Raw genomic sequence first — 25,821 nt, 5'->3', positions numbered from 1 at the left:
GAGCCACACCCATTGACCCCACCCCCTTCCCACAGACGGGGGCAGGGTTCCCAGAATACACATTTTCCCCATTTCCAGCACTGTTAAATGTGAAAACATGCTCGATGTCGTCTGCCCAACACAATTCTACTTTTCTCCCCTTGGGGCATGTACAGAATTTAAGCAAAATAACTGGCGAAAGAGGATTACTGGACTACTTTTTTATTACTCTCCGTCCGAGGTAGCAAGCGGCTAAACAGGTGGCAATGTCGTCGTTGGGAGGTGTTAATTAGCTGTTTTTTTTTTACTCGGAAGTGTATAAAACGAAACCCTGTTGGACCACTTCTCAGCGAGCTGTTGGCGAGGAAGCTGGTTGTTTAAAGTTGCGGCCTGAGGGAGTGAAACGTTGGAGGTTAGCGCTGTTTTTGTGTGTTCATTGTCGCCATTGGTATGACTCGTCAGTCGTTTTTGTTTTTGTTGTTTAATATGTTGGTGTTATATTAGAAGTTGCCTTCGCTAGGTTTGTTTGAACTTAAATGCACAATATACTGTGAAATGTTGCACTGAAGATTGGCAAACAGGTGATGTTTGTTCACACTTGATGGGACCAACGCCTTTTCTAGTGGCCAGTTCAAAAATAAAGATTCTGTGTGATATGATCGCCCCCAAAGGATAACCTTCTAGAAGGGGGGGGGGATCCTGGGGGGAACGTTTCCCCCTGGGGTGGTTTTGCTCAGTGCACAGGCCAGCGAGCTGGCCTGCGTATAGCGTGTCGCTGGGGGGGTATTTAAGGGGCAGGGAAGGTTCGAGAGCAGGCGACTGTTGAGGGCGAGTCTTTGTCCGGGTCGCCTGCTTCGAGCTTTCCCTGCCTGAGGCCTGGGTTGGTTGGGTGGTGAGATGGGAAAGTGGGTGTGAAGTGGTTTAGGGGGAAGGGAGTGCGGGTGATATTTAAAAAAAAAAAAAAAAAAAAAAAAAAAGTGTAGGTTCTAGGAGCCTGCTTACCTGGCGGCCGGTTAGGGTACTCGCTGTAGATAAGGCGTCTCAGGCGCGTTGTGTGGGGGCAGGTGGTTCTTTTGGCTGTCGGTTTCTGGTGCAGGTGGGTAGTTTTTGTGGGGGGTGGGGGGGTTTGGCTTTGGGGCCCGGGGGGCTCTCCCTTCTTGCGAGCGTGAGTCTGTTGAGCAGGCGGGGTGCTCAGCGGCTGACGGGATATGCACACTTTGGGGTGGTGCGCCAGTGGGGGGCTCCTTGGGAAGGCCCCGCGCACTGTTGGCTGGGTGCCGGGGACAGGCCCGCGCTGCGGCCCTTGCGTTGGGGATGAGCCGAGTGGGTTCTGTGGGCGGTTTGCCTCAGGGATCGGGAGGGGCCAGGGGGCGGAGGAAGTAGCTCAGTTCAGCGGTTGCTCCCTCTGCCGGATTTGCGACCCCCGTAGTGCCAGGTGGGTTGGGGGTTGAGGTCGGTGGGGTTGGTGAGAGGGGGGAGTGGAAATGAAATTAAAACTAATAATAATAATAATAATATATAAAACATGGATAGAAGAAATACTGCCAATTTCTGCTGAGCAGGGGCAAATGTCTGAGTGGCATTTTTTCTTGATCAGAACGAGGTGCGGGTGGCATGGCTGTTTTTTTGGGGATACCAGTTTGCCTGGGCATAGGCAGGTTTTTACACAGGCGGGTCATTTGTGTGGGCCTCTTTTGGCTCTGTGGGGTGCAGCAGGGGTTTCAGGCGCCAGGGGGGGGAGGGGGCGGCCTGAGCGTTTTGCTTTTGCTTTAGGTTCGGGCAGTGGTGGTGTAGGGGGCAAGGGCCTGTCAGCGCTGGGCGTGGTAGGGTAAATAAAAAAAAAAATGTCTCTAGGTTGGGCGGCAGAAGCTGGGGTAGTTGCTGGGGCTGGGCAAGTGTGGTTTTGGTCTGTCATAGTGGGCAGCGGGTCGCTGGTCGGGCGGGGATAGGAGGAAGATAGGAAGATGGTGGGCCGAAGACAAGGAGGGCATTATTGATGCCAAGGCCATGAGGGAGGCCCTGGCGATTATTGGCAGGGCGTCCAAGACGCAGCTCGAGGGGGTGGTGTCAGAGGTTACAGGGGGTAAGGAGGGGGAGGGAAGCAGACCGCAGAGGTGAGCTGCGGCAGATGGGAGTGCTGGCAGTGGTAGTGGCGTGTAGCCCTGCAGCGGGGAAGAGGGAAGTGGGGGGGGGCCAGGCAGGAGACTCCTAGGAGAGCAGAAGGGTTGGGGGGGTGGGGGGGCGGTAATGTAGGTAGGTTTGCGGAAGTGGGGGTTGCAGGAGAAGTTGGGGAAGTGACGATTAGGCGTGAGGGGACAGGGCAGGCAGGGGATGGAAGAGTGGGTGGAGGTACAGGGGGGACAGTGGCGCGTTGGGATAGGGGAGATAAGTATTTACAGAAGAGCGTGAAAGGGAGAAGGAGGGAGCGGTCACGGGAGAGGTGCGGAACGACCTTCCTGTTTAGGAGGGCTTCGGGTGGAGGGTTTGGGGTGGCCCCCACAGTGCGGAAGGAGCAGCCAAGAGAGGGTTTCAGAGCGGCCCTTCTACAGGATGGTGGAGCACAGCCTAGAGGGCGCAGCATGGCCCCTAGCGAGGAGGAGCAACGGGTGGCAGTGAGGACCCCTCGCCCAGGAAGAGAAGACGAGGCAGGGGTTCCTACGGCCCCGCCTAGGAGGAGAAGGAGCGGTGGGGCGGACGCCTTGAGTTCACCCGAGGAGGAGCTACCCGGAACAAGCTGGTGCTCGCAACAGCCCTGGTATGGCTTTGGGGATGATGATGGGATGGAGTATGTGGGGCATTGGGGCGATGAGGGTTACGGGGTGACTCGGTGGGTGGCGAGGGGGAGGGAAGGGTTGCGGTGGTCTGGGGATGTGGAAGGGTCAGCAGTCGGGCAGCCGGGGGAACACTTGGTTAGATGAGTCTGCTGATATGTTTTCTTCCCGCAGCATGAGCCCATTGAGGAGGGAGATGAGTATTGCAGTTGGGCAATGGCAGGGCTGAGCGAGGTGGGCAGGGAGTGGTCAGCTGCATGGCAGAGGGGAGATGCGAGGTCAGGGGTAAATGGGGAGTGGGAATGGGCGCAAGGGACGAGGATAGATGGGGGGCACGCAGGCTGCAGGATTTTCAGGTGGGGAGAAAAGTGTCGTCAGTGGAGGTTCAGACTGACTGGGTGATGGAGCAGGAGGTAACGGAGGTGCATGCAACAAAAGATAAGGAGACAGACGGTAAAGGAAAGGATAAGAAGCTGCCATATATGGGCATCAATAAACCATTGGGAGCACATTTGATGGCTTCAACGAAGGATAAGATTTGGCCCGGTGAATTTGTGGACATTTTCAAGCTGTTACACAGCGAGGTTGGAGCTAAGGAGGGTTTGAAGGAAGAGGGAGAGGGAGCTGGCATTGAGTCCGAAAGTCCTGGTGACAATAGAGAATTGGACATCCGCGTTTATCATATATGCCAGTGTTTACTGCGAGAAATTCCCGGAGAGGTGTGTATCACTGTTGAAATATATGGATGTTATACGGAAGGCTTTCATGAGTTTTGGTTTTTTTTTCGTGGGTGAGGTACGATGAGGAATTTCGGGCAAGATTGGCGGAGTAAAGCCAGGCGGTTTGGTGGGAGATAGATATGGACCTCTGGCTGCAATGGATGGCGCCGACGGTACACACTGCAAGTGGCTTACCCGTGCCTTTCCAGACCCTTCTTGGTCGCCCCACTCCTGAAGGGGCAGGGGTCAGCAGTGTGTTGGGGTTTCAATAAAGAGGGCTGCACGCAGGCGGCGTGTAGGTTCCGGCATGAGTCCACCAGATGTGCAGGCCAGCACCCGGTTACAGTGTTTTCAGCAGGGAGACCACGGGCGGGGGTGTGGAGTGGGACGAGGGATTGTGGGGAAAGGCTTCTAATCCAGTTAAGATGGAGGTTCTGGAGAGGTGGCTCAGTTTTTATCCGGACAGGGAAGGGGCGAAGATCTTGGGGATGGTTTCAGGCTGGGCTGCCAAGGACCAAGGGTGTGCAGATTGGTGGAAAAATCAGATCAGCCAAGGAGAAAGGGGATGTGGTTAAGAAGCTGCGCAAGGAAGTGTCAGCTGGGCGGGTGGTTGGTCCATTTGTGGATTTACCGGGCGATTTGGTTATATCTCCATTGGGGGTGGTGCCCAAAAAGGTGCCGGGGGAATTCAGGCTGATACATCTATCATGGCCAGAGGGTTTGTCAGTCAATGATTTCATCGCCCAGGAAGATTGTGGGGTGTCATATGCGAGCGTGGACCAGGCAGTGGAATTAATAAGGAGGGTGGGTCGCGGTGCACCCGGAGGATTTTTGGTTGCTGGGTATGCAATTTGAGGATGGGATCTATGTAGATAAGGCTCTACCGATGGGATGCGCGGTTTCTTGCGCTTTGTTTGAACGTTTTAGTTCATTCCTGCAGTGGGTTTTTACGTATAGTTCAGGTGCGGAGGGGGTTTTACACTACCTGGATGATTTTTTTTTTTTTGTTTATCGGCGGGGCGGATGCTAAGGCTGAGTGCAGGAGCATTCTGCAGACTTTTCAGGCATTGATGCAGGAGCTGGGGGTGCCGTTGGCTGAGGATAAGACGGAAGGTCCAGCGGTGGTTTTGACGTTTTTGGGGATTGAGCTGGATACCAGGACGATGACACGCTTGCCGCACAAGGTGTCGTTTGGTGGGTTTGCTGGAGAAGGTGGTCGAGGCGCGGGACTTTGCTTGAGATGCAGCAGTTGGTGGGGCATTTGAATTTCGCTTGTAAGGTGGTGGCCCCGGGGCGTACCTTTTTGTAGGAACATGTCGGGAGCAAAATGCCCGCATCATCGGGTGAGAGTTTCAGGGGTGGTGCGGGAGGATTGTAGGATCTGGCTGCGCTTTTTGGAAAGTTTTAATGGGGTGTCCATGTGGCTACAAGGGGATCCGGTAGTCTGGGAGGTGCAGATATTTTCGGATGCAGCAGGTGCGGGGGGTTTCGGAGTCTTCTGGCAAGGTAGATGGTGTGCAGAGAGGTGGCTGTCGAGGTGGTAGGAAGAGGGGAGTTTATTGCATTCTTGGAGTTCTTTCCATTGTTGGTGGCAATGGATCTGTGGGGCAGGGAGTTGTCAAATAAGGTGAATTTCAATGTGGACAATTGCGTGGTCAATGTCGTCAACAGGCAGTCTGCAAGGGACCAGGGTGGCAAGGTTGTTGATGGAGTTTGTGTTATGATGCCTCGAAGGGAATGTGCTGTTCAGGGCTACACAAGTGCCGGGCAAAGATAATGGCATCGCTGATGCATTATCTCGTTTTCAATGGCCAATTCCGTGGATTGGCACCTGGAGCAGACCAGATTGGGCAGCGGATCGCAGAGGACCTGTGGAAGCTAGGAAACTTAGAGCTCTGTCGCGAGTGGAGGGCTCTTTGGCACCGTCGTCTAGGGCAGCGTACAGGAGGGCGTGGGGAGAAGTTATAAAAACGGGGGCTCGTAGCTGGAAGGGTTGGGAGGATGCTGAGGAGCGCAGGAGGGATGATGTGGTTAATTTTCTTTTGAGGTGTATGGATAATGGTTGGTCGAAGGCCACCATATCGGGAAAATTGGCGGGGATAGCCTTCTACGGCAAGTGGTTTTGGGGTTTTTCACCTGATGGTGGGGCGTTGGCGAGCAGGTTGTTAGAGGGTTGGGCGGCGGGGGAGGTGGTATGAAGGATAGCAGGAGGCCGATATCGGCAACCCTGTTAGTCAGATTATGCAGGGCCCTGGAGGTAGTTTGTTGGGAGGGGGTTATGTTTCAGGCTTGTTTTACATGGTTGTTTTTTTGGGGCATTCAGGGTGTCGGAGCTTGTGGGAGCAAAAGGCGGTGCAGGTGGTTTACAGTGGGAGAATGTCCATTTTTTGGATTTGGGTGTGGATATTTGGATGGGAAGGTTGAAAACTGACCAGAAGGGAAGGGCTGCTGGGTGTCGCTGGGGTGGGGAAGTAAAGAGCTGTGCCCGGTGAGGGTGGGCTTGGCGTGGAAGGAGTTGTCAGGAGGAAGGTCCGGGTTGGTTTTTGGACACGCTGAGGGGCTAGGGGTGTCGGCAGCGCAGGGGCTGGGGGTTCTGAGAAAAGCGTTTGGTGCGGTGGGGGGAAAAGCCTGAGGATTTTGGTACGCATTCATTTAGGATGGGTGCGGTGTCTGAGGGTAACCGTTTGGGGCTGTCGGAGGATGAGGTCAAGAGTGGGAAGGTGGCGGTCTAGGAAATATAAGGGTTATATCAGGGAGCTGGGCAAAGAGTCGGGTTGAGAAGGGGCATTGGGGTCAGGGTGTGGGGGGGGCTCTTGGTGGGGTGTGGAGGTGTGAGTGACACTGATTTCTTTTTCAGAGTCGGCCAGGAGGCCGGGGCAGATTCGGCAGATCTGGATTGTTGGGCACTTGATTGTGAAGTGGGCGGGTAACGAGGCAGAGAAGATAGTTTTCGGCATGCAACTGGGCTGCAGCTATGAATTGGGGATTGTGAGGTGGTCGGGGATTGGGGGCTTGCGTTGGGATCAACTGCTGCCCATGTTAGCGGGGATGAAGGAGCGTTTTGGGGTCCCGGACGGGTTAATAATACATGCTGGGGAGAATGACTTGGTGTGGGATACGGGAATAGCTTTGTTGATGAAGAGGGATCTGGCATGGCTTAAGGAAATTTTGACGAAGGTAAGTTTGTTCTGGACTAAGTTGTTACCGAGGAGAGTGTGGAGGGGCGCAGCGAGTGAAGGTGCGGTAGAGCGCACAAGGAAAAAGATAAAGGGGGAGATGGTAAGGTTTTGTGGTCTGGTAGCGGTACGAGTGCTTGAGCACAAGGAGATTTTATGTGAGAACTTTGAGGTTTTTAGGGACGATGGAGTTCATTTGTCACTTTACGGTATTGGCTATTTGCTGGCTTTAAGATTGTTGGTGGAGGAGATGTTGAAGAGTTGGAAGTGTTGAGCACCTTAAGTGTGGGGCAGAAAAGAACACCTCAGGGGAGGGGTTTTTCTGGTGGCGGGGGCATGGCCCCCTTTGGATGAGGGGGGAGGCAAGCAATGGGGGATAGCGCGGGTAAGGATGGGGGTAGTGCTGTTTGCACGAACGGGCTACCTCAGGGATGCAGAGAGGGGAGCAGGTCTGGAAGATGGAGGGGCATGGCCCTGGGGAGAGGGTGGCAGAAAGTGGGGACGAAGGCTGGAGAAGATGGTTGGAGGATGGTGAGGACCTGGAGATGGGTAGGGAGGAAATTGGGGCTATTCATTCAATGGTTGGGGATTTAAGAGTTAATTATTTAATGTTTGGTGAAATGTTAAAACTGTTAATTTAGTCTGTGGCCAGGGGCCAGGTTAGCGTTTATTTGTGAGCTTTGGCCTGTCGCATTAAAGCGACCTTTTACACTTTTAAGCGAGTCTAGGATTTTGTGCAGTAAGCCCAAAGGTATCTTATCGTAACGGCCGAAATCAACTTGGGTAATTTGTAAACGGGTATGTAATCTATTCCTCTATCTAGGGCCCCAGCCCTAGGGGGCAAAAAACATAGCCCAAGAGTAAGCTTTTACCAGGCACTTCCCGGAAAGGCTTCCTGCTCCAACGTGTGCCAGGGTTCAGGGTCGAACTCGGGTATAACATTCTCGGGGGCACCAAGTTGCCCACAGTTGCAAATGGCAATTCATTCATTTTGTGACGGACTGTTTAAGCCCAAACAATCCTGCACCGCTATGATCCTGTTTCACATCCCTTTGCTGGGCCCAAGTATCCCGCTGCTCCCCACCTCACCCATACCTGCCTTAAATGGTCAGACTAATGTGTAACCTAGTCGACCTGCCACTCTTACTGTATATATCTATACGGTTTTTGAAGGTATGACCAATATGTAAATCGGGACCTAGGTCGACCCTTCTGCCATTACTGTACCTACCTGTTATGTAAACATGTATGTACCGTTGATCTCTGCCTGTATCATGTGTTTTCCAGTGCCAAGTTACCTCAGGGTTAGGTGCACAAAACAAATAACTGTTTGAATAGTACTGAAGAGGACGTTTTTTTTAAATATATATTTTTTTTAAATAAAATGTGATGCACATTTTTAATTTTAAATAATATTTTTTCAGCAGCACTGGTCAAAACTACTAGCCGCATAGTGACATAACTCATCACAAAAGGTGTCCCTCTGACCAACAAAACTGGCCCACACTAGCATTTTGTGTTTTTTTGGTCCGAGCCTGCCAGGCATCTAACACAGATGGTGCACTTTTGTTCGACCGTATTTTCAACCTTACTAAATCCAATCCCCTCACCACCCGAAGTTTATTGTTGGTATTCATTTTGGGGGCGGTGGGAGGGGGGTGCTGAGAATGTGGGTGTACTCTGCTTCTGACCCACTTTTTAAAACTTAACTAGGAAGCAACAATCTCTGAGAGGGGGAGGGTTGTTACCGTTGCAAAAGCCTTCATTCGTGTTGGCTAGTCCTAGTAAAGGAGCATGGGCCAATATGACTTGAAATACCTCCACTGGAGGAGGGAAGGTTAGGGGGGGTTGGGGTCAGTAATGGTAGTCTTTTAGCTTTTAGGTATACCTTCTGTTAAAGCATAAAACACACAACGCATTTAAGTTTGGTAGTTTGCATCCCTGGACATGACCTACTGTGAATAATGCTTATTGTGCCGAAACAAACTGTTGGGAGAGCGATTTGAGGACTGTCCTGGTTAAACAGAGGTCCCCCCCCCTTACGGAAACATGGGGCTGAGGGAGGAAGAGGGGCTTGTAGAGGCTGGGTAAGTATCTTTAGAAGGAAAATAAAGACAAGGTTGTATACATCCTTGCCTCCCTGTTCACATGCATGTCGTACTAAGATGTTGTGGGGAGCCGGGGCCTCACATCCATAATTACTTAACCGACAACTGGTGACGAAGAGGAAACGCAATCCACGCGTGAAAATAAAGGAAGCAACAGGAGGGCCTGCCACGTACGGATGTCTATCGCAGAGATGGCAGTCAGCCATGGTACCTCACCGTCCCGGGTCTGGTGAACGTTGTTCAGACAGATCTGCCCACCATACACTGAGAACTGGTGCCAGGAACCACGCTGAGCCGGAAGGCTGGATGCGGTCAAGCAATCTACCTGCAAATTCCAGCCCTGTGAGGAGAGCAGAGAAGGGCACGTCGCCCAGCCATGCTGCTGGCCCGACCGAAAGTTTAACCGTAATAAATAAAACGGGAGCAACCACATGAGAAGGGGCGTTCTGCCTGTGAGGAAAAGGCAATTAACCCCAGGGGACACGTGCCTAACCTGACAGAAATAAGAGCTCCCCGCTGCACAACACCTGCCGCATACAAGCATCCGCTTGCTCCAAAAGAGTACAGGGGTGAGCGGGGCACCACATCGAGCGCATGACCGGAAAGGCAGACTCCTATCGTCATCGAGAGAAATACAATTTTACTGCAGCATATACACTACATCCACCCATGCATGAAATGACCAGCTCAAAGGTTGATGGAAGTGAAATGGGGCACTGACCCTGGAATAGAAAGACCAAGGGGCGCAAAGGGAACACCATGGAGGCATGGAAAGGGCACGCCGCTCTGAGAGACAGGATCAGGTGAGGTGAAGAGCATTCTGACTTCGGGAGGGGCAAGCCCAAGGGAGCGAGGTATGAACTTATTTGTACCGAGGGTGATGAGCATAACGTAAGTAAGAACCAAAGACACATGCCCTCAGAAACGAAGAAGCGAACCAGGGACAACCATTTGGCCACCATGAAGGAAAGTGACGTACTTGTCTCCACGGGGGGGGAGACAACAAGAGACCTGAGACAAACACAGGAGACCTGCATGGCGGCTAACAAGGAAGGAGATGACAAAAAGGAGCAAGAGAATGACAAGACACAATAACAGCACAGGACAACATGCACATGAGCAGCCTTAAAAGACCAACAGCAGCAAGTATCACAGCAAAGGCACAAGAACAGACCGGCGCAGGCCCCCCGCCTCAACAAATGAAAGGTCGACTAGGAATGGCCCCAAGACCAACTACCGATGGGAGAGCATGGAAAGATGTACAAAGGTACACCAGACAGATCAATGCACAACAGACATCACCAGCAGGATGCCAGCATCAGATGTCGTGGAGGAGACAATGACGTGCAGAGAGCACAATAAGCAGGTGGCGTCCAAGCAACGAGGCCAGATGTTACACCTATGGGAAATGGATGACAAAGGATACCATGAACACCCCCACAGAGGCTTGGGGACCCCAGAAAGATGAGTCCATTAGTATTATGCAGTAAGCCGCAGTTGAGCACAGTGGTCGCAAGGTGTGATATTTTATATGTTCCATCTATTGTAAGTAGCACCATTAGTCATTTGAGGAGTTAAGGCTGCTTTCCACGGGCGAGTACTGGTCAGAGTACCGCTTACCCACTTTGCCGCATTGTCGGTGGTGGTGCCCTGTTCTCATAGCTTAAGTGCCTAACAAGGTCGTGGCTGCAGTGGGCCTTGTAAAAAATTTTTTTTTTTTTTGCACTATATAGCGAAATCTTTGTATTTATTATGTCTAACCGTGGGCGGCTCTATTCATTGAAAACCGACATGCCCCTAACGGTAAATGTTTGCAATAGCTTTGATGGCAATCAGAATAACCTGCAAAATTACTTCGTACAAGTCTCTTATGCTGACACCACGTCCCCTGTCCTCCACGGGGAGCTTGTATACCAGCATTTAATCCCACATGTCTGTCAACTCCAAAACAAGGTGCTCATATGACACACCCCAGCCACTTAAAATACATAGTAATTTTCAGCGGCCTCTTACTAGAACTGTGGTGAGCTTGATGGCCCCTCGAGATCTGATAATACCATGTTAAATTTCACCCTGTTATTCCTCCCCAAGCGGTCGAGGGTAATATTCAATCGACTATGTAAACTGACTATACACCAGAAGACCCAGATAATCCAGAGGTCTCCCTTTATGCGAGTCGGTGTGAGTCCCAATATCGATTCAAAATTCCCATACAAAATGTCACCTGAGCTTCCAATATCAACTCATTCTTTGTCCACCATATCATATGCACACCCAACACGCGCCGTACTACGGCAAGACCACATGCTGACGCTTCTGAAACTCAATAACTGCTGTTACAAACTACTTTGACAGCAATTAATACCACTCTACTATCCTTAAACATTTTGAAGTGTTGGATGCAAAAATAACAAAACAAGAGTCTAAGTTGGACGATTTACTGCTACAAGTGAAACTGGCTCCTCAAGCCATTCCTCTTTCACTTGATGGCAAGCCATGCATTGATCTAACTGACAACCCGCATGTAATAGAGCCAGTCATTCCCATTGATTCTCAACCTATGGTGCCCATTATTTCTCACATAATTACATCAAGTCCTCAATCTGCCTCAAACCCAACCACTGACAGCAAATAACGCGTGGCAGAGTGTGCAGGACTCAATAGTACTTGATCCCATGATGGATAATATACAATCCATTTCGCCCGGTATTTCATCCTCAACAGACTCTGCTCTTCCAATCCCTTCAAAAGTCAAGAATCGCAAGAGCATCAAAAAACCCCCAAGAACATGCCTGCTGCAAGAATGACAAAAGCATCTCTAAACGCTTTCTTTAAAAAAAATAACGGACTCATCCAATGATTACTCCAGCAACTGCTGCTAATGTTGTACCAATAAATGTTGGTCAGTCTTCCTGTTAGCCCTGTGGTCCATGAACCGTTGGACAATTTGATCGAAGTGCTTGAAATGGGGTATAATGACCGAAATCAAAAACCAATTTCACCTAAGCCATTAGCTACACCTTCAGATAAATCTAGATTTACAAAGATCTATTATTCTGAGGGAAATGCATAAGCATAAGATTCTTATATGGATGAACGTGGACCATATAAGAATGAGCAGTCCAAGAAGCCAACCCCTGAAATTCAACCAAAATCAGTATCCTGGACATCTGCGGTGGTACAACAAGCAAATCCTTTGAACCCAATAATTAATGGAGGCCAGAATGTACCTATACGAACCTCCTGTCCGATACCCAAAATACAACCAGGAAAGAAACATCATATCTTTTAAGTAATAATGGGCTGAAAATGACTAACCTTAAGCAGTCTCGCTATTCCATTCCTTTTGCTTCACTTGTCGCACCCTTCTCTTAAAATGCCGTGAGGGCCCTTATCCCACGTACAATTTAAATGGACAAAGCGTTCTGAATATTGTTAGCGATGTCGTTAAATTGGAGGATTTAACATCACATGACATTGCGCAAGTTGAATTTCTTACTGTTGCCTCCACAGCGATTATGGATTCCCTCCGGCATAGTTCTAAACACTATATGGCTGGCCAAGATGACCTTATTTGATATGGGATTTTTACTTGCCCAAGACCCAGATTGCATTGAAAAAACGTGAGGCTGTTCCATCTGATTACCAACCTCAAATTTACTTTAGTTCACGTGATGACCTGCAGACACCTAGGAATTAACCATCAACGTCATCACAACCTCATGTCATTAAGGTAGCCTGCTGGAACACTCGAGGCAATGCTCACTCGCATATTTCTCTAAAATCTTTAGCTGATTATGCTATAATTGCTCTTCAAGAGACCTGGTATTTGGACCCTCCATCTTGGGACAATTTTGATGTTGTATTACCTGCAAGGATGGTACCTCGTGGACGGCCTTCATCTGGCTTAATGGTGGCTGCTAATAAGAACATCTTCATGCAATTAGTGAAAATATGTAATGACCATATAATTGCTCTTATTATCTATCGCTATCTGATTTGGCCTTTTTTGAGGGATTAACAGTGCTTTTAGACTTAATATCTACAACAGTTGGTACTACTGAAACCATCATAGTGGGTGATTTAAATATGGACTATGTCTCTCGCGATACTAAAACGAAGGCCTGCTCCACCTGGTCCCGCCTTATGAGTGATCAAAATATGCGAGTTCGAAATGGTTCAGTAGAACGAGATATACCCCCCAAACTCTACGTGGCAGCGTAATCAAAGTATCATTGACTAAATTTACGTTGACCAATTAATGTTTGATGTAGTAGCTCTGTTCGAGATTATTCCAGTCACTAAGTGATCATCCTCTACTTTCACTACAGCTTACATGGTCATCTTCTCCTCCCACAAAACAATGGCTGACCCAACCCCTAATGATTAATAATACCAAAAACCGCCTAAAATGGTCACATGGTAATTTAATGAAGTTTTCACGTGCAATAAACAAGTCAGACAGCTCATATAAATTGATTGAATACACTGATTTTTTTTTTTTGGAACCATTTCAAAATACCATTGTGCAAAACCCAAACATAAAAACCCATAAGCATACGTTTGACCTAGAAATTAAATTACGAAAGGCTGAATATCGCAAAGAATAGAGACAAATCATTGCTACAAATAATGTTAACCTAAATAGCACCTTGAAGACAGCTAAATGCAAATATTTGAACTGGATTCGCGGGCGTCGAGCTTGGATCTTCCAACAAGATGGTAAAACCATGCTCCCTTCCATACGGTCAAAATTCTGCCGACATATGGCGTCTTAATTTTCATCCAAATTCGTCACAAGCATATGTACAAACTAGTGCAGTATCGGACGACTTTTTTATAACTAAGATTCAATCCACCACCTCTTGGAATATCCAATGCTCACCCCTTTTACTCGAAGAGCTGATCCAAAAGTTAAGCTCATCGAGAGCTGCTGGCCCTGATGGTCTTCATAATGCCTTTTTTGAAAGAAAATCGGCTTTGGGCCAATAACCTTAATGCAATTTTCCATCAAATGATGGCCCATCGCAAGCTGCTGGCATCCTGGCTATGATCTGTAATAGTTCCAATATATAACAAGGGTGACAGCTCTAACCCTCGAAATTACCGTTTTGACTGCATTACTGGACGCCCCAGGAAAAATATTTGCAAAATGGCCTGCATCTAGTGGCAAGCGATCGCCAACAATCGGGTTTTGTTGCGGGTCTAGGCACCTGTGTTAATCTTCTAACCCTGAATACTATAAAAGCCCTTTGTTTATCAGTTTTATTTTGCATTTTATTGATTTACACGCTGCATTTGACTCTGTATCCCGTGCTCTATTAATGGCGAAGTAACAGACAGCTGCCCTCCAGATGTTCAAGATATCATTCGTGCCTTCCATGCCGAAACATCGATCCGCATAAGATTAACTCTGGAGGGTTTGCTGTCTGCTCCAACAGCACGTGGTCTAAAGCAAGGCTGCTTACTAGCCGCTGCAATTTTCAATACTTTATACATGACCTAAGCTCGGTTTTTTTGCAAATTCCTTCTGATGCCCCAGCCCTTCTGAATTATGCGGACGATAGTCCTTTTATCAAAAATGCCAAGGGTTTACAGAATCTGACGCGTTTAACCTGTACCTATCCGAGAATCAATTGGTAGTTAATACTAAGAATCGTAATTTACCAGGCAAATCGCCTCCAAGTACAGGTTTAAATGGTCAATAAATAACACACCTTTAGAAACTGTGACAACCTATACCTATTTGGGCATTGATTTTGGAGGTTCTATTAAACCATGTAGCCAAGTAGAATGCATGGAGGCTAAGTTGACTACGGCCATCTCACAGACCAAAATTATACTACACAAGTTTGGGAAATTTACTATAAAACCAGCAATAATCTTCTGGACAATGAAAGTAATCCCCTCAAACTTTATATGGGACGGAAACACTCCTGAATTGTCAACCTAAATTTCAATATTTTGAAGCAAAATATTGGCGGGCAGTACTAACTTGCCTCAATGTGTTCCCGGCTCATGGCTGCGCTATGAACTAGGCCTGATTTCTATGCATGCAGTTTATACTTGGTGGTGTATGTTCCGCAAATGTTTAATGGCAAATCAAAAAGTAAATATGCTATCGACAATTGCCAACTAATATGCTGTCTTCAGATAAGGTCTTTGCAAAACTATGGGTTGACTTTTGTCTGGAAAATGTAGCAAAGGCAAATATAACTATCCACATGCTAATTACTAACCGTCGAAAAAAACCATGTACCAATTAGACTGGATTTCTACCATAGACAAATGTAAAAAGTATCGTCAGCCATGTTTTCTGGCCTAAAGCAGTAAAAAGTCCTGAGACTTATTTGTTAAAATTCCCATCTGTAATATTAAGAGCAGGGTTCTTGAGAGCACGACTTGATTTATGGCCTACTTATCAAGTCCAGGTAAGACGTAACTTAAGACCTCAGGAACTTGTGAACTGCAGATTCTGCAGAGATCCGGATACCATCGAATCCTTAGAACATTTGGTCTGTGATTGCGCTCAAAACTGCTTGAAGATTAATGCACTTCTCAAGTGATTTCATTCATAGAAACTGTTGACCATGATATGCGCTGGTCTCTTTTTATTGTGTTCTAATAACTATTGGGCTCAGATATCACTGATTAAATTTTAATAGCTTTGGATTTGGGTAACACTTCATGAGTGGAAGTTACAAAGTCTCAAGCAGCAACTAAGACGATTGGACAAGTAAAAACTGATAACTAAATTGTGCTAGCGATCTACAAACTCAGGTTTTATGAATTAGTTGTATGAAATAATCATCTTCTTATTGTTACCTACTGTCTGAGTGTCTAGTATTATGCATATGAGTTAAGTGAACTATATTTTGGCTGCTTGAGTCTGTACATTGTAAATTTGGTATGCTTTTTAAAGTTAAAAATTATGAATTTGTATATTGAAAACGGCTAAAACAATAATAAATAAAAAAAATCAGGTCTCTAGGCGGAGAGGTCACCTCTGATGGAGATTTTCCTCACCTGTGAGGTCAATCAGTACAAACGGAAAGGTTCCGATTAAAAAGCTTTGCCACATCACTGTTATTATGGAAGGTGTGAGGCCTACCCTGTCTGAATGGGAGAATCAACCAGAGGTGAGTGACCTGGAAGGGGTAACAGACACAGGAATGTAACGGGAGCATACCCTGCAGCCCGGGTACAAGGTGGCAGTTTGTGGAGGTTTATTGATCGACCTCCAGGGTAAAAAGTGTGGCTGGCAAGAACATCGAATCCTGCCTAGGCAGGAGGATCTGAAGGACATCCTGGAGTTCCCTGCCCAGGAGGTGCAGAAGTACCAAGATTGGGGATTACGTAAAAGTGATTGCTGGACTGCCATAAGAAGGTACTAGAGTGATGTGAGAGGAAGAGAACTTTTATCTTGTCATTGGGGGCAGATGTTGGAGGTCCCCACGAGTGGGGGGAGCTTGTGCAGCAGCCACAGGAATGATCGTTCATGTATATGAGGTTTCTAAGCATGGACCCAGGGATCGAACCTGTGGTACTCTATAATCTTGCTTCCAAGGCGAGCACGTTGCCCCTGAGCTATCCTCCCGAGACTAGCCCAAAGAGAGAGAGAGAGACCTGTTGGATCCTGAACTTGCATGGGAAGGTGCTACGCACGAGGCTGTGACCAGGAAGGACTTGGTTGCAGTGGCCCTAGACTCTGAGCAAAACAGTGTGAAAGTCACTAATGGAAGGACTCCCGTCCAGGTATACCAACACCCATGTACAGCTTGCAGACCCTGGCTAATGACAGAAGTCTTGACATCTCATTATGGCTCTCAAATTCCTCTCCACAATGGCAGCAACACCAGCATATCCCAACAACCCAAATGCACCCTCCAGAACAGAGGCAGAAAAGATGGTAGAAGTACCCAGAAGGAACCAAGAGTAGAAGCCCACAAAGAGGGATGTTGGCGAGCGAGACAGTCCTCCTTAAACCGATGACCCACCTTAATGGAGGAATGGAAGACTGGGTTTGGGGAGGAAGGGGTGCTAGTAGAGCCCGGGAGAGAAGCTGTAGAGGGAAAATGGTTGGATTCATCCCTGGCTCGACATGTACGTCCTGATCAGAGGGTGGGATGTTGTGGGGAGCCAGGGCCTCAAATCCATAATAACGAACACAAACTACTCTGACCTGATGTGGTCACACATGTAGTGTGACACCACAAAGTATTTGTATGCACTATCCTGCAAGTCATAAAAGGTGACATCAGTGGCAATGGTGTAGCCCACACTCTGGCAAGTGGCTGCTCATTGGGAACCTTTCCTCTTTCAAGATGCTCTTCCACAGTCTTTATATATGCTCTCCCGCCCTGCCCCTACTGTTCTATGTCCACTGCATTGGGTTATACATTGGTTCCAGGTTTCGTAGGGTCCAGGCCCCTTCATGTGTCACTCAGAATCTCATTGCACATGTGGGGTTGTCGGACATGCCCAAGTTGAAAACTACTTCAGTGTTGGTGCCTGACCAAGGAGGCTTTTTCTATGAATCAGCTCACAGGGTCCTCCCTAGAGCTTTATTTTTGCAGGCCCTATGCCCAATGGGTGGTCTATGGATGATTTGTTAGGTTTCCCGACAGACCTGGTACTTGTGGTTTTTCCGATTGTCTCATTTATTGAGATGCCACTAATAGAGCAGTCTTTGCTGATCAAGGGGCACAGACTGCTAATTGGCCTACCCCAATTGCCACACATAAATTGACACGTAGCCATTTGAGTGTGCCATGCTGCATTTCGAGGAAGCCAAGGAAAAGGACCTACACTGGAGGCTTTAGATTGGGGTAAAAGTGCCCCGAATTAATCCTCATGTTGAACGACAACTGCTGCTCCTCGCACAGATGTCTTTTCATAGCCCTTAACTGAAACCTGGGGATGGCCCAACTCACTTCTACTGCCGCAAATGAGCTACTCGATGCCATTCCAGTTTGGTGTTGGCATCAGGGAGAAAAATCTGTCAGTCACACAAATATGGAATGTTACAGAAGAACATGTACATGACGCACATGCATGAACTGGAAACTTGGCATCTCGGGAACTCTTCATACTTTTTGTACTAAACCTAATTGGACAATTCCGTGGAATTATTGGCCTAATATGAACATTCCTGATTCACACTTATTTGGAGCACTTAATGTGCCAAATCCTAAACTCTGTGCTGCACAACTTTAACTGAAGCCTGTTCCCAACTGCTCAGATATCCTTCAAACGCATCACACTCGATAGCTCAACCTTGTGATTACACGAATCGCTCTGTAGGCCTTAATGTGCCGAACACACACCGCAACTCTGTACACAGTATGTCTTAACTATCGAATCTATGCTCTAGCCATTGGTGGTCAATATGCAAAATATTCTTTTGAGCATTTTGTTGGAAGTGCTTCTAGTTTAATATCCAAAAACAAACGTCACCTATTCACACAATTTACTATAACGGGTAATCTTCAAATTCAAACTGAGCCCATTTGTGGCAGCTCTGTTAACACGTATAAATACCTCACAACTAGGCTTCATCAACTCCCCAGCCATGTTAAAAATGTCACACAGCCTTTGCTTTCAACCTGCAAATTGTATGCAATAAGCACTTACTATAGAAGTCACTTACGAAACCTAGACTGCATCACCCTTTGGTGGCCTTGTGTGTTATTCACATCATACTTTCTGTTGGCATTGCTTACATATGTAAGTGTCAAAATACCTTCCCATAAACCTTTGCCAACTTCATGTTTCCACCTATCAGTCCCCGATCTTTTGCCAGTTCAGTGCTTATGTGAAAAATGTTTTTCCCCCACTTCTTTATCGTATAAAATGAATTTAGGTTTTATTGTAAAAAGCTACACAAGAAAGTTGCTTTATGGGTCATGACTGCTTAAACATTAGTTTGCGCCATGATGCCTGTAGGGGTTGGCGCCCTAGAAACAATTGACAAAATATAAACGCTAAATTCCCTGTAGTTTTGTACCCAACGTGGATTTTCACACTGGGTACTTTATGGCAGTGCATACTGTGCCACGTGTCTACAAACATTATACAAGTTTTCAACCCCAAAAGCCATTCGGACAATCTTGCAGTGTTTGGTGACCAAAACTGCAAATTAGTCAGTAAGCACTTTGTTAGTAGGGTTTAATGGTACTCAGTGTGACAAAACAAATGTATATTAATGGACTGGCTTGCCCTATCCCATGTTACATAAGCATCAGATCCAGTGCTGAATTCGGCCTCTGGAGCTTTTGCACTTGTTCAGCCCCCTTGTCCCAGGCCTAGGACTATCCTCCCTCTTCCCTTTCCAGGAGACTAATGTTTAAATGGTGAATGGGGGGGAAAAAGTGAAACGCATTCAGCAAACTCCCTGCCACAGCAACGACTCCAATCGTGCGTGCGCCCTCTGGTCCTTGCAGACCAGCTTCTGCTAGGCTCAAAACATGGAGAGCGGTGGGAGACAAGGAGTACAATATTCGTATGCCTTGGTGGCTCTGGCTCGTCCATAATTTTTTTTTTTTTCTCTTGTAGCTCTACCTATTCGGGAAGATCAAGTCATTGGGGGAGGGGGTGAATAGATTTGCCGGGAGTGTTTTTTTGTGTGCACATGGTGCAGACCATTTGCAGGTTAGGCCGCTAAATGCTGCCATGATTGCAGAAGTGTTTGGAAGTTGTAGGCCTAATGTGACTTTTTTTCTGCTTCTTTGCCACCGCTAGAGCATCTTAAGAATGCAAGTGTCTCCTCCTTCTACATGAAGGGGCACCTGAGAGTGGGTGGCAATGAAATGATCAAACGTATTGACATAAGTAACATTGCCAGTCAAGGGAGGAATTTTTCATGGGTCATTCACTTTCTGTGTCAGTGAACCCTATTACCTGCATAATGGTTGGGTCAAGAAGTCCTGTCATCAGTTTAAATCTATCAACTGTCCATGGTCACTCATTACAGTCCCCACAATCCTTATTGTGTTACAGCAGTCAACCAATTGTCCCTTAAAAATGTAAACCATGGTAGAATAAAATCCATCAATCTGCAGGGTGAAGTAACTCTGGATATCGGTAGCATAGCCCTGTTCTTGATCAAGACCCTGAATCCAGTGCCACCCATGTTTACTATTGTGTACTGAGGGGCTAAATCCCTGGAATCTACATCCATACACAAGACTTCAAATCACCCAGTACACCCAGTAGTATTATATGCCCATTCTTTGACTGGGAACTCCAGTCGTTAATAAATTGAACAAGATCGATCTAATGGAATCCTATTCAAGATGGCATATTACTGCATGCCAATAAATATTTTCAAGTAACGGATTCAGAATGCCAACGATACTCCGACATGGGTAGCTAAAACACCTACACCAACATCCTTGGATTTCCTGACTCCAGCTCTCCCCAAGATTTACCCAGTCGAAAGGCCCCCCAAATGGGTGACTTTGTGCAGGTTGACAATAAGAGAACCATCCAATACTGGGCAATCTAGTAGCCATATCTCAAATGTGAAGCTATTCGGCTTCAGTAATTTACCAACAAAATGATTTGTAACTAGTTTCTTCAGCACTTCAAGATAAAGGCCCCCCCCCCCCCCACACGAGTTTGAGGTGCTGGAAAAAGCTGGTTCAGGATCACGATGAGACAATGCGTCTGCTAGCCAGGACCAGTCGCAGAAGTGGGTCCGTGTGGCAGGCTTGTTCTAGAGCACTTAGACCGATGGCCAGACAGAGCCCAAGTTCACACACTCATGTTAGTGTTGTATATAATATACATTTTAACCACAGCCAACATATTAAATATTATCTTGGGGCATACAACAGCGAATGATCTCAGGAATTTTCCACATTCAACTCGTGGCTTTTTCCTGCTCCTACGAAAACCTTTATTCATTGGATTTAGAGAGTTCAAGAAAAATCTGAATTGCATGATGTTCAACAGATCTAATCATGACATCAGTTTTCCATGGAGTTTCATAGTGTCATTTGTGACCAAAATATGTGATCCCTCAAGTGCAGAAGAGTAGCATTTTCCAAACCCTTCTGAAAGATGGTAGGCAATGGAACCTAACATAGCTTAAAGTGCTGGACTGCATGATGGTTCAACAGAAGGTAATAGCAGCAGTTTGCAAATCCCTCCTTGATGAGCAGCAAGTAATCCTTACTAGATTCATAAAACGCAAATGTACCTAGAGTGCATGGTAATTTTGGCAGCAGCATTAATACCCATCAGATGATATCACTAAGAGTGCATGTTTGTTCTCCAGCTAATACTGGAGTCCCTCTGGCTGGAGCCGTTTCAGAGATGAAGCCATACATTAACTCCGCGCACTTGGAGTTAATTTACAATTTTCGCCACGCCCTGAGCAGGCACTACCCTGTGGTAAAAGGTGGCATTTGGCCATTAAGCAGCCTCGGCACCAGTAGGAACAAAAGTGGTATTTGCGATCCTTTTCTCAATATAATTGGGGCACAAAAGGAAGAAAATGGGCAAAATCTCCTCTAGGCAGAGAGGGCAGACTGGACTAAACCTCACAGTGGCTAAGGGAAATATGCCCAAGCGTGCCATGGAGTTCTCATCACCTTGGTAGAAAATGGGTCCAGGTAATCTTCATAACCCTGATTCTACTTAGCTACAGAATTAGGGTGAAATCTGGAATTTCCTACCACTTTGCGTCTTAGAACACGCCACACACTGCCCTTGAGTTGGTTAATAGCAGTTGGATTGGTTCAAAGGCCTGAAGGCTTAGATCTGTTCCATTTTTTAGGGATAACCAAGGCAAGCTCATCCTCCCTGTGCCATGTCATCTACTGCCCCCCCCCCCCGATATTTAAGGAGGCTTGAATTGTTCATTAGCCAAAAGAATGGCTTCGCTCAGCATATTCTCCAACCAGCTGTAGATCCAGCTCGTAAAACCTGGATGTTTGGGTCAGGGGTCGATAAGCCAGTTTTCCAAATTTTCCCCAAAGGTCAGCACCATAGGCTGCAGGGCTACACCTACACCATCACTGTTCTCTGGTAAAGTTGGTTATTGCACCACTGTATCTAGCTGCAGGGGGGCGGGGGTCAATCCAGCCTTCGGTATCTGCTTTCATTCGAAGGTCCAGGTTAGACCTGGCCTTGGTCTCTTGAATAGCTGGTAGCGCAGTCCCACAGGAGTTAATGACAGTAGTACTGCATCGTCATTAACATCAAGATGGGAATCCTGTCTCGTGCTAGTATGGCAGCATCGGATGGTGTCTTCAGTAATTCAATAGTTATGGCATTTATAAACGTGGGGGGTTCAGGACATGAGGTTCCTAGACAAAGCCCCATCTAGCTCACAATGGATTTTCGCTCCATTGCTCTGTTGCGGGAGCCTCATGGCATCTAGGTTTTGTGGCATATCCAGAACCATCAGATTGACATTAGTCCTCTGAACAGTATCAGAGGCTATCTTTAGGTCAATAAAATCTGCTCAGATGGTAATTCTACTCCAGAGGACATACTTGTTACCAAGCAACCGCAGGCGTTGGTCCACTGTACTAATGCCTCTTGGAAACCCTGCCTGCAAATGGTGCAGCACACCCGTCTCGAGGGCCCAGGTCTCTTGATGGCCTAGTATCAAGAAAGGAGATTGGCCTGTTTTTGAAGATGGGGGGGGGGGGACTGGATTTGAGGCCGGTGGTTTGGTGGGGGTTAGGGGTCAGCATGCCCAGCCACCAGACCATGTTGAAAGTTTGGTCCGATACGGTATCCAAATTGGAGCTTAATTTGCAATTGTACCCTTTTATTGGCTATCCAATGCCCTTTTCCCCTCGTCCTCCCCGGGTACTAGGGGAGAACGATGGGGGCAATCTGGTATAGCCCCCCTTCCCCGCAGGCTCTCAAAATAAGATGGCCAACTCTCCTAGGGATTGCTCTCTGAATTAGATTCTGCTCAAGTGGATGCCCCTTGCTCACATATCCAGAATGCCTTCGTATGTCTGCACTTGATTGCTTGGAGAAGTCCCATGGCCCCTCTTGGTCTTTGCAGTGCAGGCATATATTTTCGTGCATCACACACGGGTCCTACACCCTTCTATATTCACAAATTTTGCTTGCCTTTGTGGCCTTTGCCATTCCCACACATTTTATGAGTAGTTACTCTGGAGGGTGTTTGAGGGTTTAGAGAAACTCTTCAGGATTGCCCAATAGAGCGACATGGATGTCAACCATAGCCTCACCACTCGCATCTTGGACCGCAGAGTCCGTAAGAGCTGATGGATAGCATTATCACAGGTAGCATCACTTTCACTTCATCCTTGGCAATTTAATTGCAGCCTTGCATGGCCACTAACACTGAAGCCAGTGACCCCCTAGCATTGTCGTCAGTAAGGTTAATGGGTAATGGTTGTTGTCATATCTTGCAGTTGGATCATTAATAGTGGATCAAGCCTCCAGGTTCACCAATGTATAATCTCTCTAAACTGGAGCAATTTAGAGACTTGTTTCTTTTTGCTGGCGTGTGTTCCTCCCTCCCCCAGAATCTGCCTTTGCAAGCCCTAATGGACATTAAGGCAGCTAACTTTCTTTTGGACGGTAGGGCCACTAGCTCACTAATGCCACAGAGTCCATCCTCGTCTTATGTTAGACCGGCCATAATGTCCATAGGGTTATATTGTAAACGTAACCACCACTTTGGATTTTTTTTTTTTTTTTTTTTTTTATATATATATATAGCTTTCATGATACTCACTGGCCTCTAGGTAGGTGAATATAGTAGGTAGGTGAATATAAGAACACCCCCCCCCCCCTCCCCACCAGGCATGCCTCCCCATTTAACATGTTTGTCCTGTCCAATCACAATATGATTGGATCCACAGGACTACAACCCCACTTGACCTGCCACTTACCCTTTATTGCTGGTACTGATGTCTCTTGGAGCCCAACAATCTCATGGGTCCGGACAAAGGACATCATACCTAGTCCTAATGTGGCAGTTCTCAGCCACATTATAGGAAGGAAATTGCACCTCCCCTTTTGGTATCGGCATCCCCCGTATTGAGGGAGAATAGCTACCGTGGGAGATGTGAGAAATGGGGAGGCCATGATGGGGTACTCACCCCATCAGTCTTGGTCATCCAGGGATGATTTTTCCTTCCCATCGATATTACTTGTTTCCTCATCACTTCCTACCGGTGGGTTTTTGATTCTGTTAACATGCCAGATGGGCAAGGGGCACAAGCCCTGGGGCTCAGATGGTGGATTGATTCTGGCAACCCTACTGCATACTTGGCAGTTGAGCCTTGCCTAATAATTCCCGGTCAAAAAACAATGGGGATGCCTAATATCACAACTGGTTTTGCAGGCTTTAAACAATGAAACCATCTATATTAAAGCAGTCGTAGAGGGGTACCTCTTTTCCTAATGTACAGTCTCTTTATCGACTACATTCAATTAGTAAAATCAATTTGTTTGTCATACACATTTAAATAAACACAATCTCAAAAAATGTTCCACATGAAATATTATTTAAACAAGTTGCAACAAAACACAATTAATTCTAAAAGAAACCTAGACTCGACACGTTTTCTCATTCATGCTTTCTCCAATCCATTCATGCTCTCCATCTTTTGGTCTCTAACCCTCTTTGGTTAGATGTGACAATTTTGCTGTTGAATTTTTGGGTTTTAGGTCTATTGCTCAATCAACCCATCTGTGTAGATACAAATCTCAATTGTCTACACGTGTTTCAGTTGTTCCCTCGCCGCCCCCCCCCCCCCCCCCAACTAGGGCCTTCTTCAGGACGAACTGACAGCACACGTGTGCTGTTTTTTTAGGTAGAGTGAGCACTGGCTTAATTGGTAAATAGATGGTGAAATTAATTAATAGTCAGATCCCATCTAAAAGGAAAGTGGATATGGTGCACACATGGAGGCAAGGGCTTCCAGGGTAGTTGCACCGTGGTTGCCAACTGAAGCTACCAATTTCACAGGTGCTTCAGAATGGCACCTAGGTGGCCTATATGCCTGCACTATTGGGGTAGCTATCCATGTTCTGTTGTGGGCTCAGTCTCCCGTAGCGCTCGCTTCAGGACTGGCTTGTGTTGATAATGATAAAGGATCGGTAATACTTAAGCCCTCTTCCTAACGGGAACAACCTAGAACACTGACCATCTTTAGCACCCCAATTGCCAACGAGTTTCAGCTGTAATGTAGTCCTTCATCCCCTGACTAGTTGGGCATTATAATTAATGCCACTTCTCATTGCACCTGACTTTCTACCTGAAGCGGTGCATGTCATAGTAGCTGTAAAGGGGCTGTATTGGTTTTGGAAGTGCCCCCAATCCCCTTAATATAGGTTTTCTGGTTTTTAAAACCAATTGCCTGGTGCCAGGTTTAGAGGCTGGATTGTCTAGTTAAAAGCAACATTTGGTATAGGGTGACATTGTGCCTGCTTTATTGTGGGTGAGCAATGGAACATATGTAATTGGTGCTTGTCCGTATTTTGATTGGTCTAACACTGCTTAATATAATATGCTTTAACTCGATGGTCTAGATCAGATTTTAATTTTCTTTTTCTCTGCCCTGCAGCATGTCTGGACGTGGCAAGAAGATGACCAAGCCTAAACGTGGGTCACAGACCCGATCCTCAAGGGCTGGTCTCCAGTTTCCTGTTGGCCGTATCCACCGGTTGCTGAGAAAGGGGAACTATGCAGAGCGGGTTGGGTCTGGGGCACCAGTTTACTTGGCAGCAGTCCTGGAATATCTGACTGCAGAGGTGCTGGAACTGTCGGGGAATGCTGCCCGGGACAACAAACGAACGAGAATTGTGCCAAGGCACATCCAGCTAGCAGTCAGGAATGACGAAGAGCTGAACAAACTGTTTGCTGGAGTGACTATTTCTGAAGGCGGTGTCCTCCCAAACATCCAGGCCCAGCTGCTCCCCAAGAAGACTCCAAAGGGCTCTTCAGAAGAGATTAAAGATGTTCAGTCACAAGAATTCTAGAATGAATCAGTCCTGTTTTTACTTAACACTTGTTTTAAATTTGAAAGCACTTAATAAACTTTTTATGAGTAGCCTAGTACTGCAA

General features: G+C 47.1%; 1 protein-coding gene across 1 annotated transcript; it reads left to right on the top strand.

Annotated features, from left to right (window-relative positions):
- The first annotated feature begins 292 nt into the window (after positions 1-292).
- Positions 293-25,821, top strand: LOC138525591 (histone H2A-like). Its single transcript, XM_069635634.1, has 2 exons — positions 293-391; positions 25,322-25,821. Exon 2 carries the CDS (start codon positions 25,323-25,325, stop codon positions 25,734-25,736), a length of 414 nt encoding a protein of 137 aa, XP_069491735.1. The 5' UTR covers positions 293-391; position 25,322; the 3' UTR covers positions 25,737-25,821.

The sequence above is a fragment of the Ambystoma mexicanum genome, chromosome 7p (genome assembly GCF_040938575.1).
Source record: "Ambystoma mexicanum isolate Mex_15411 chromosome 7p, UKY_AmexF1_1, whole genome shotgun sequence".
NCBI lineage: Eukaryota > Metazoa > Chordata > Amphibia > Caudata > Ambystomatidae > Ambystoma > Ambystoma mexicanum.
Note: the sequence above shows the minus strand (reverse complement) of the source record. Positions and strands in the feature narration are given on the sequence as shown.

Excerpts from the sequence above, each read along its gene's own strand:
- LOC138525591 (XM_069635634.1), top strand. The coding sequence starts at position 25,323 with ATGTCTGGACGTGGCAAGAAGATGACCAAGCCTAAACGTGGGTCACAG.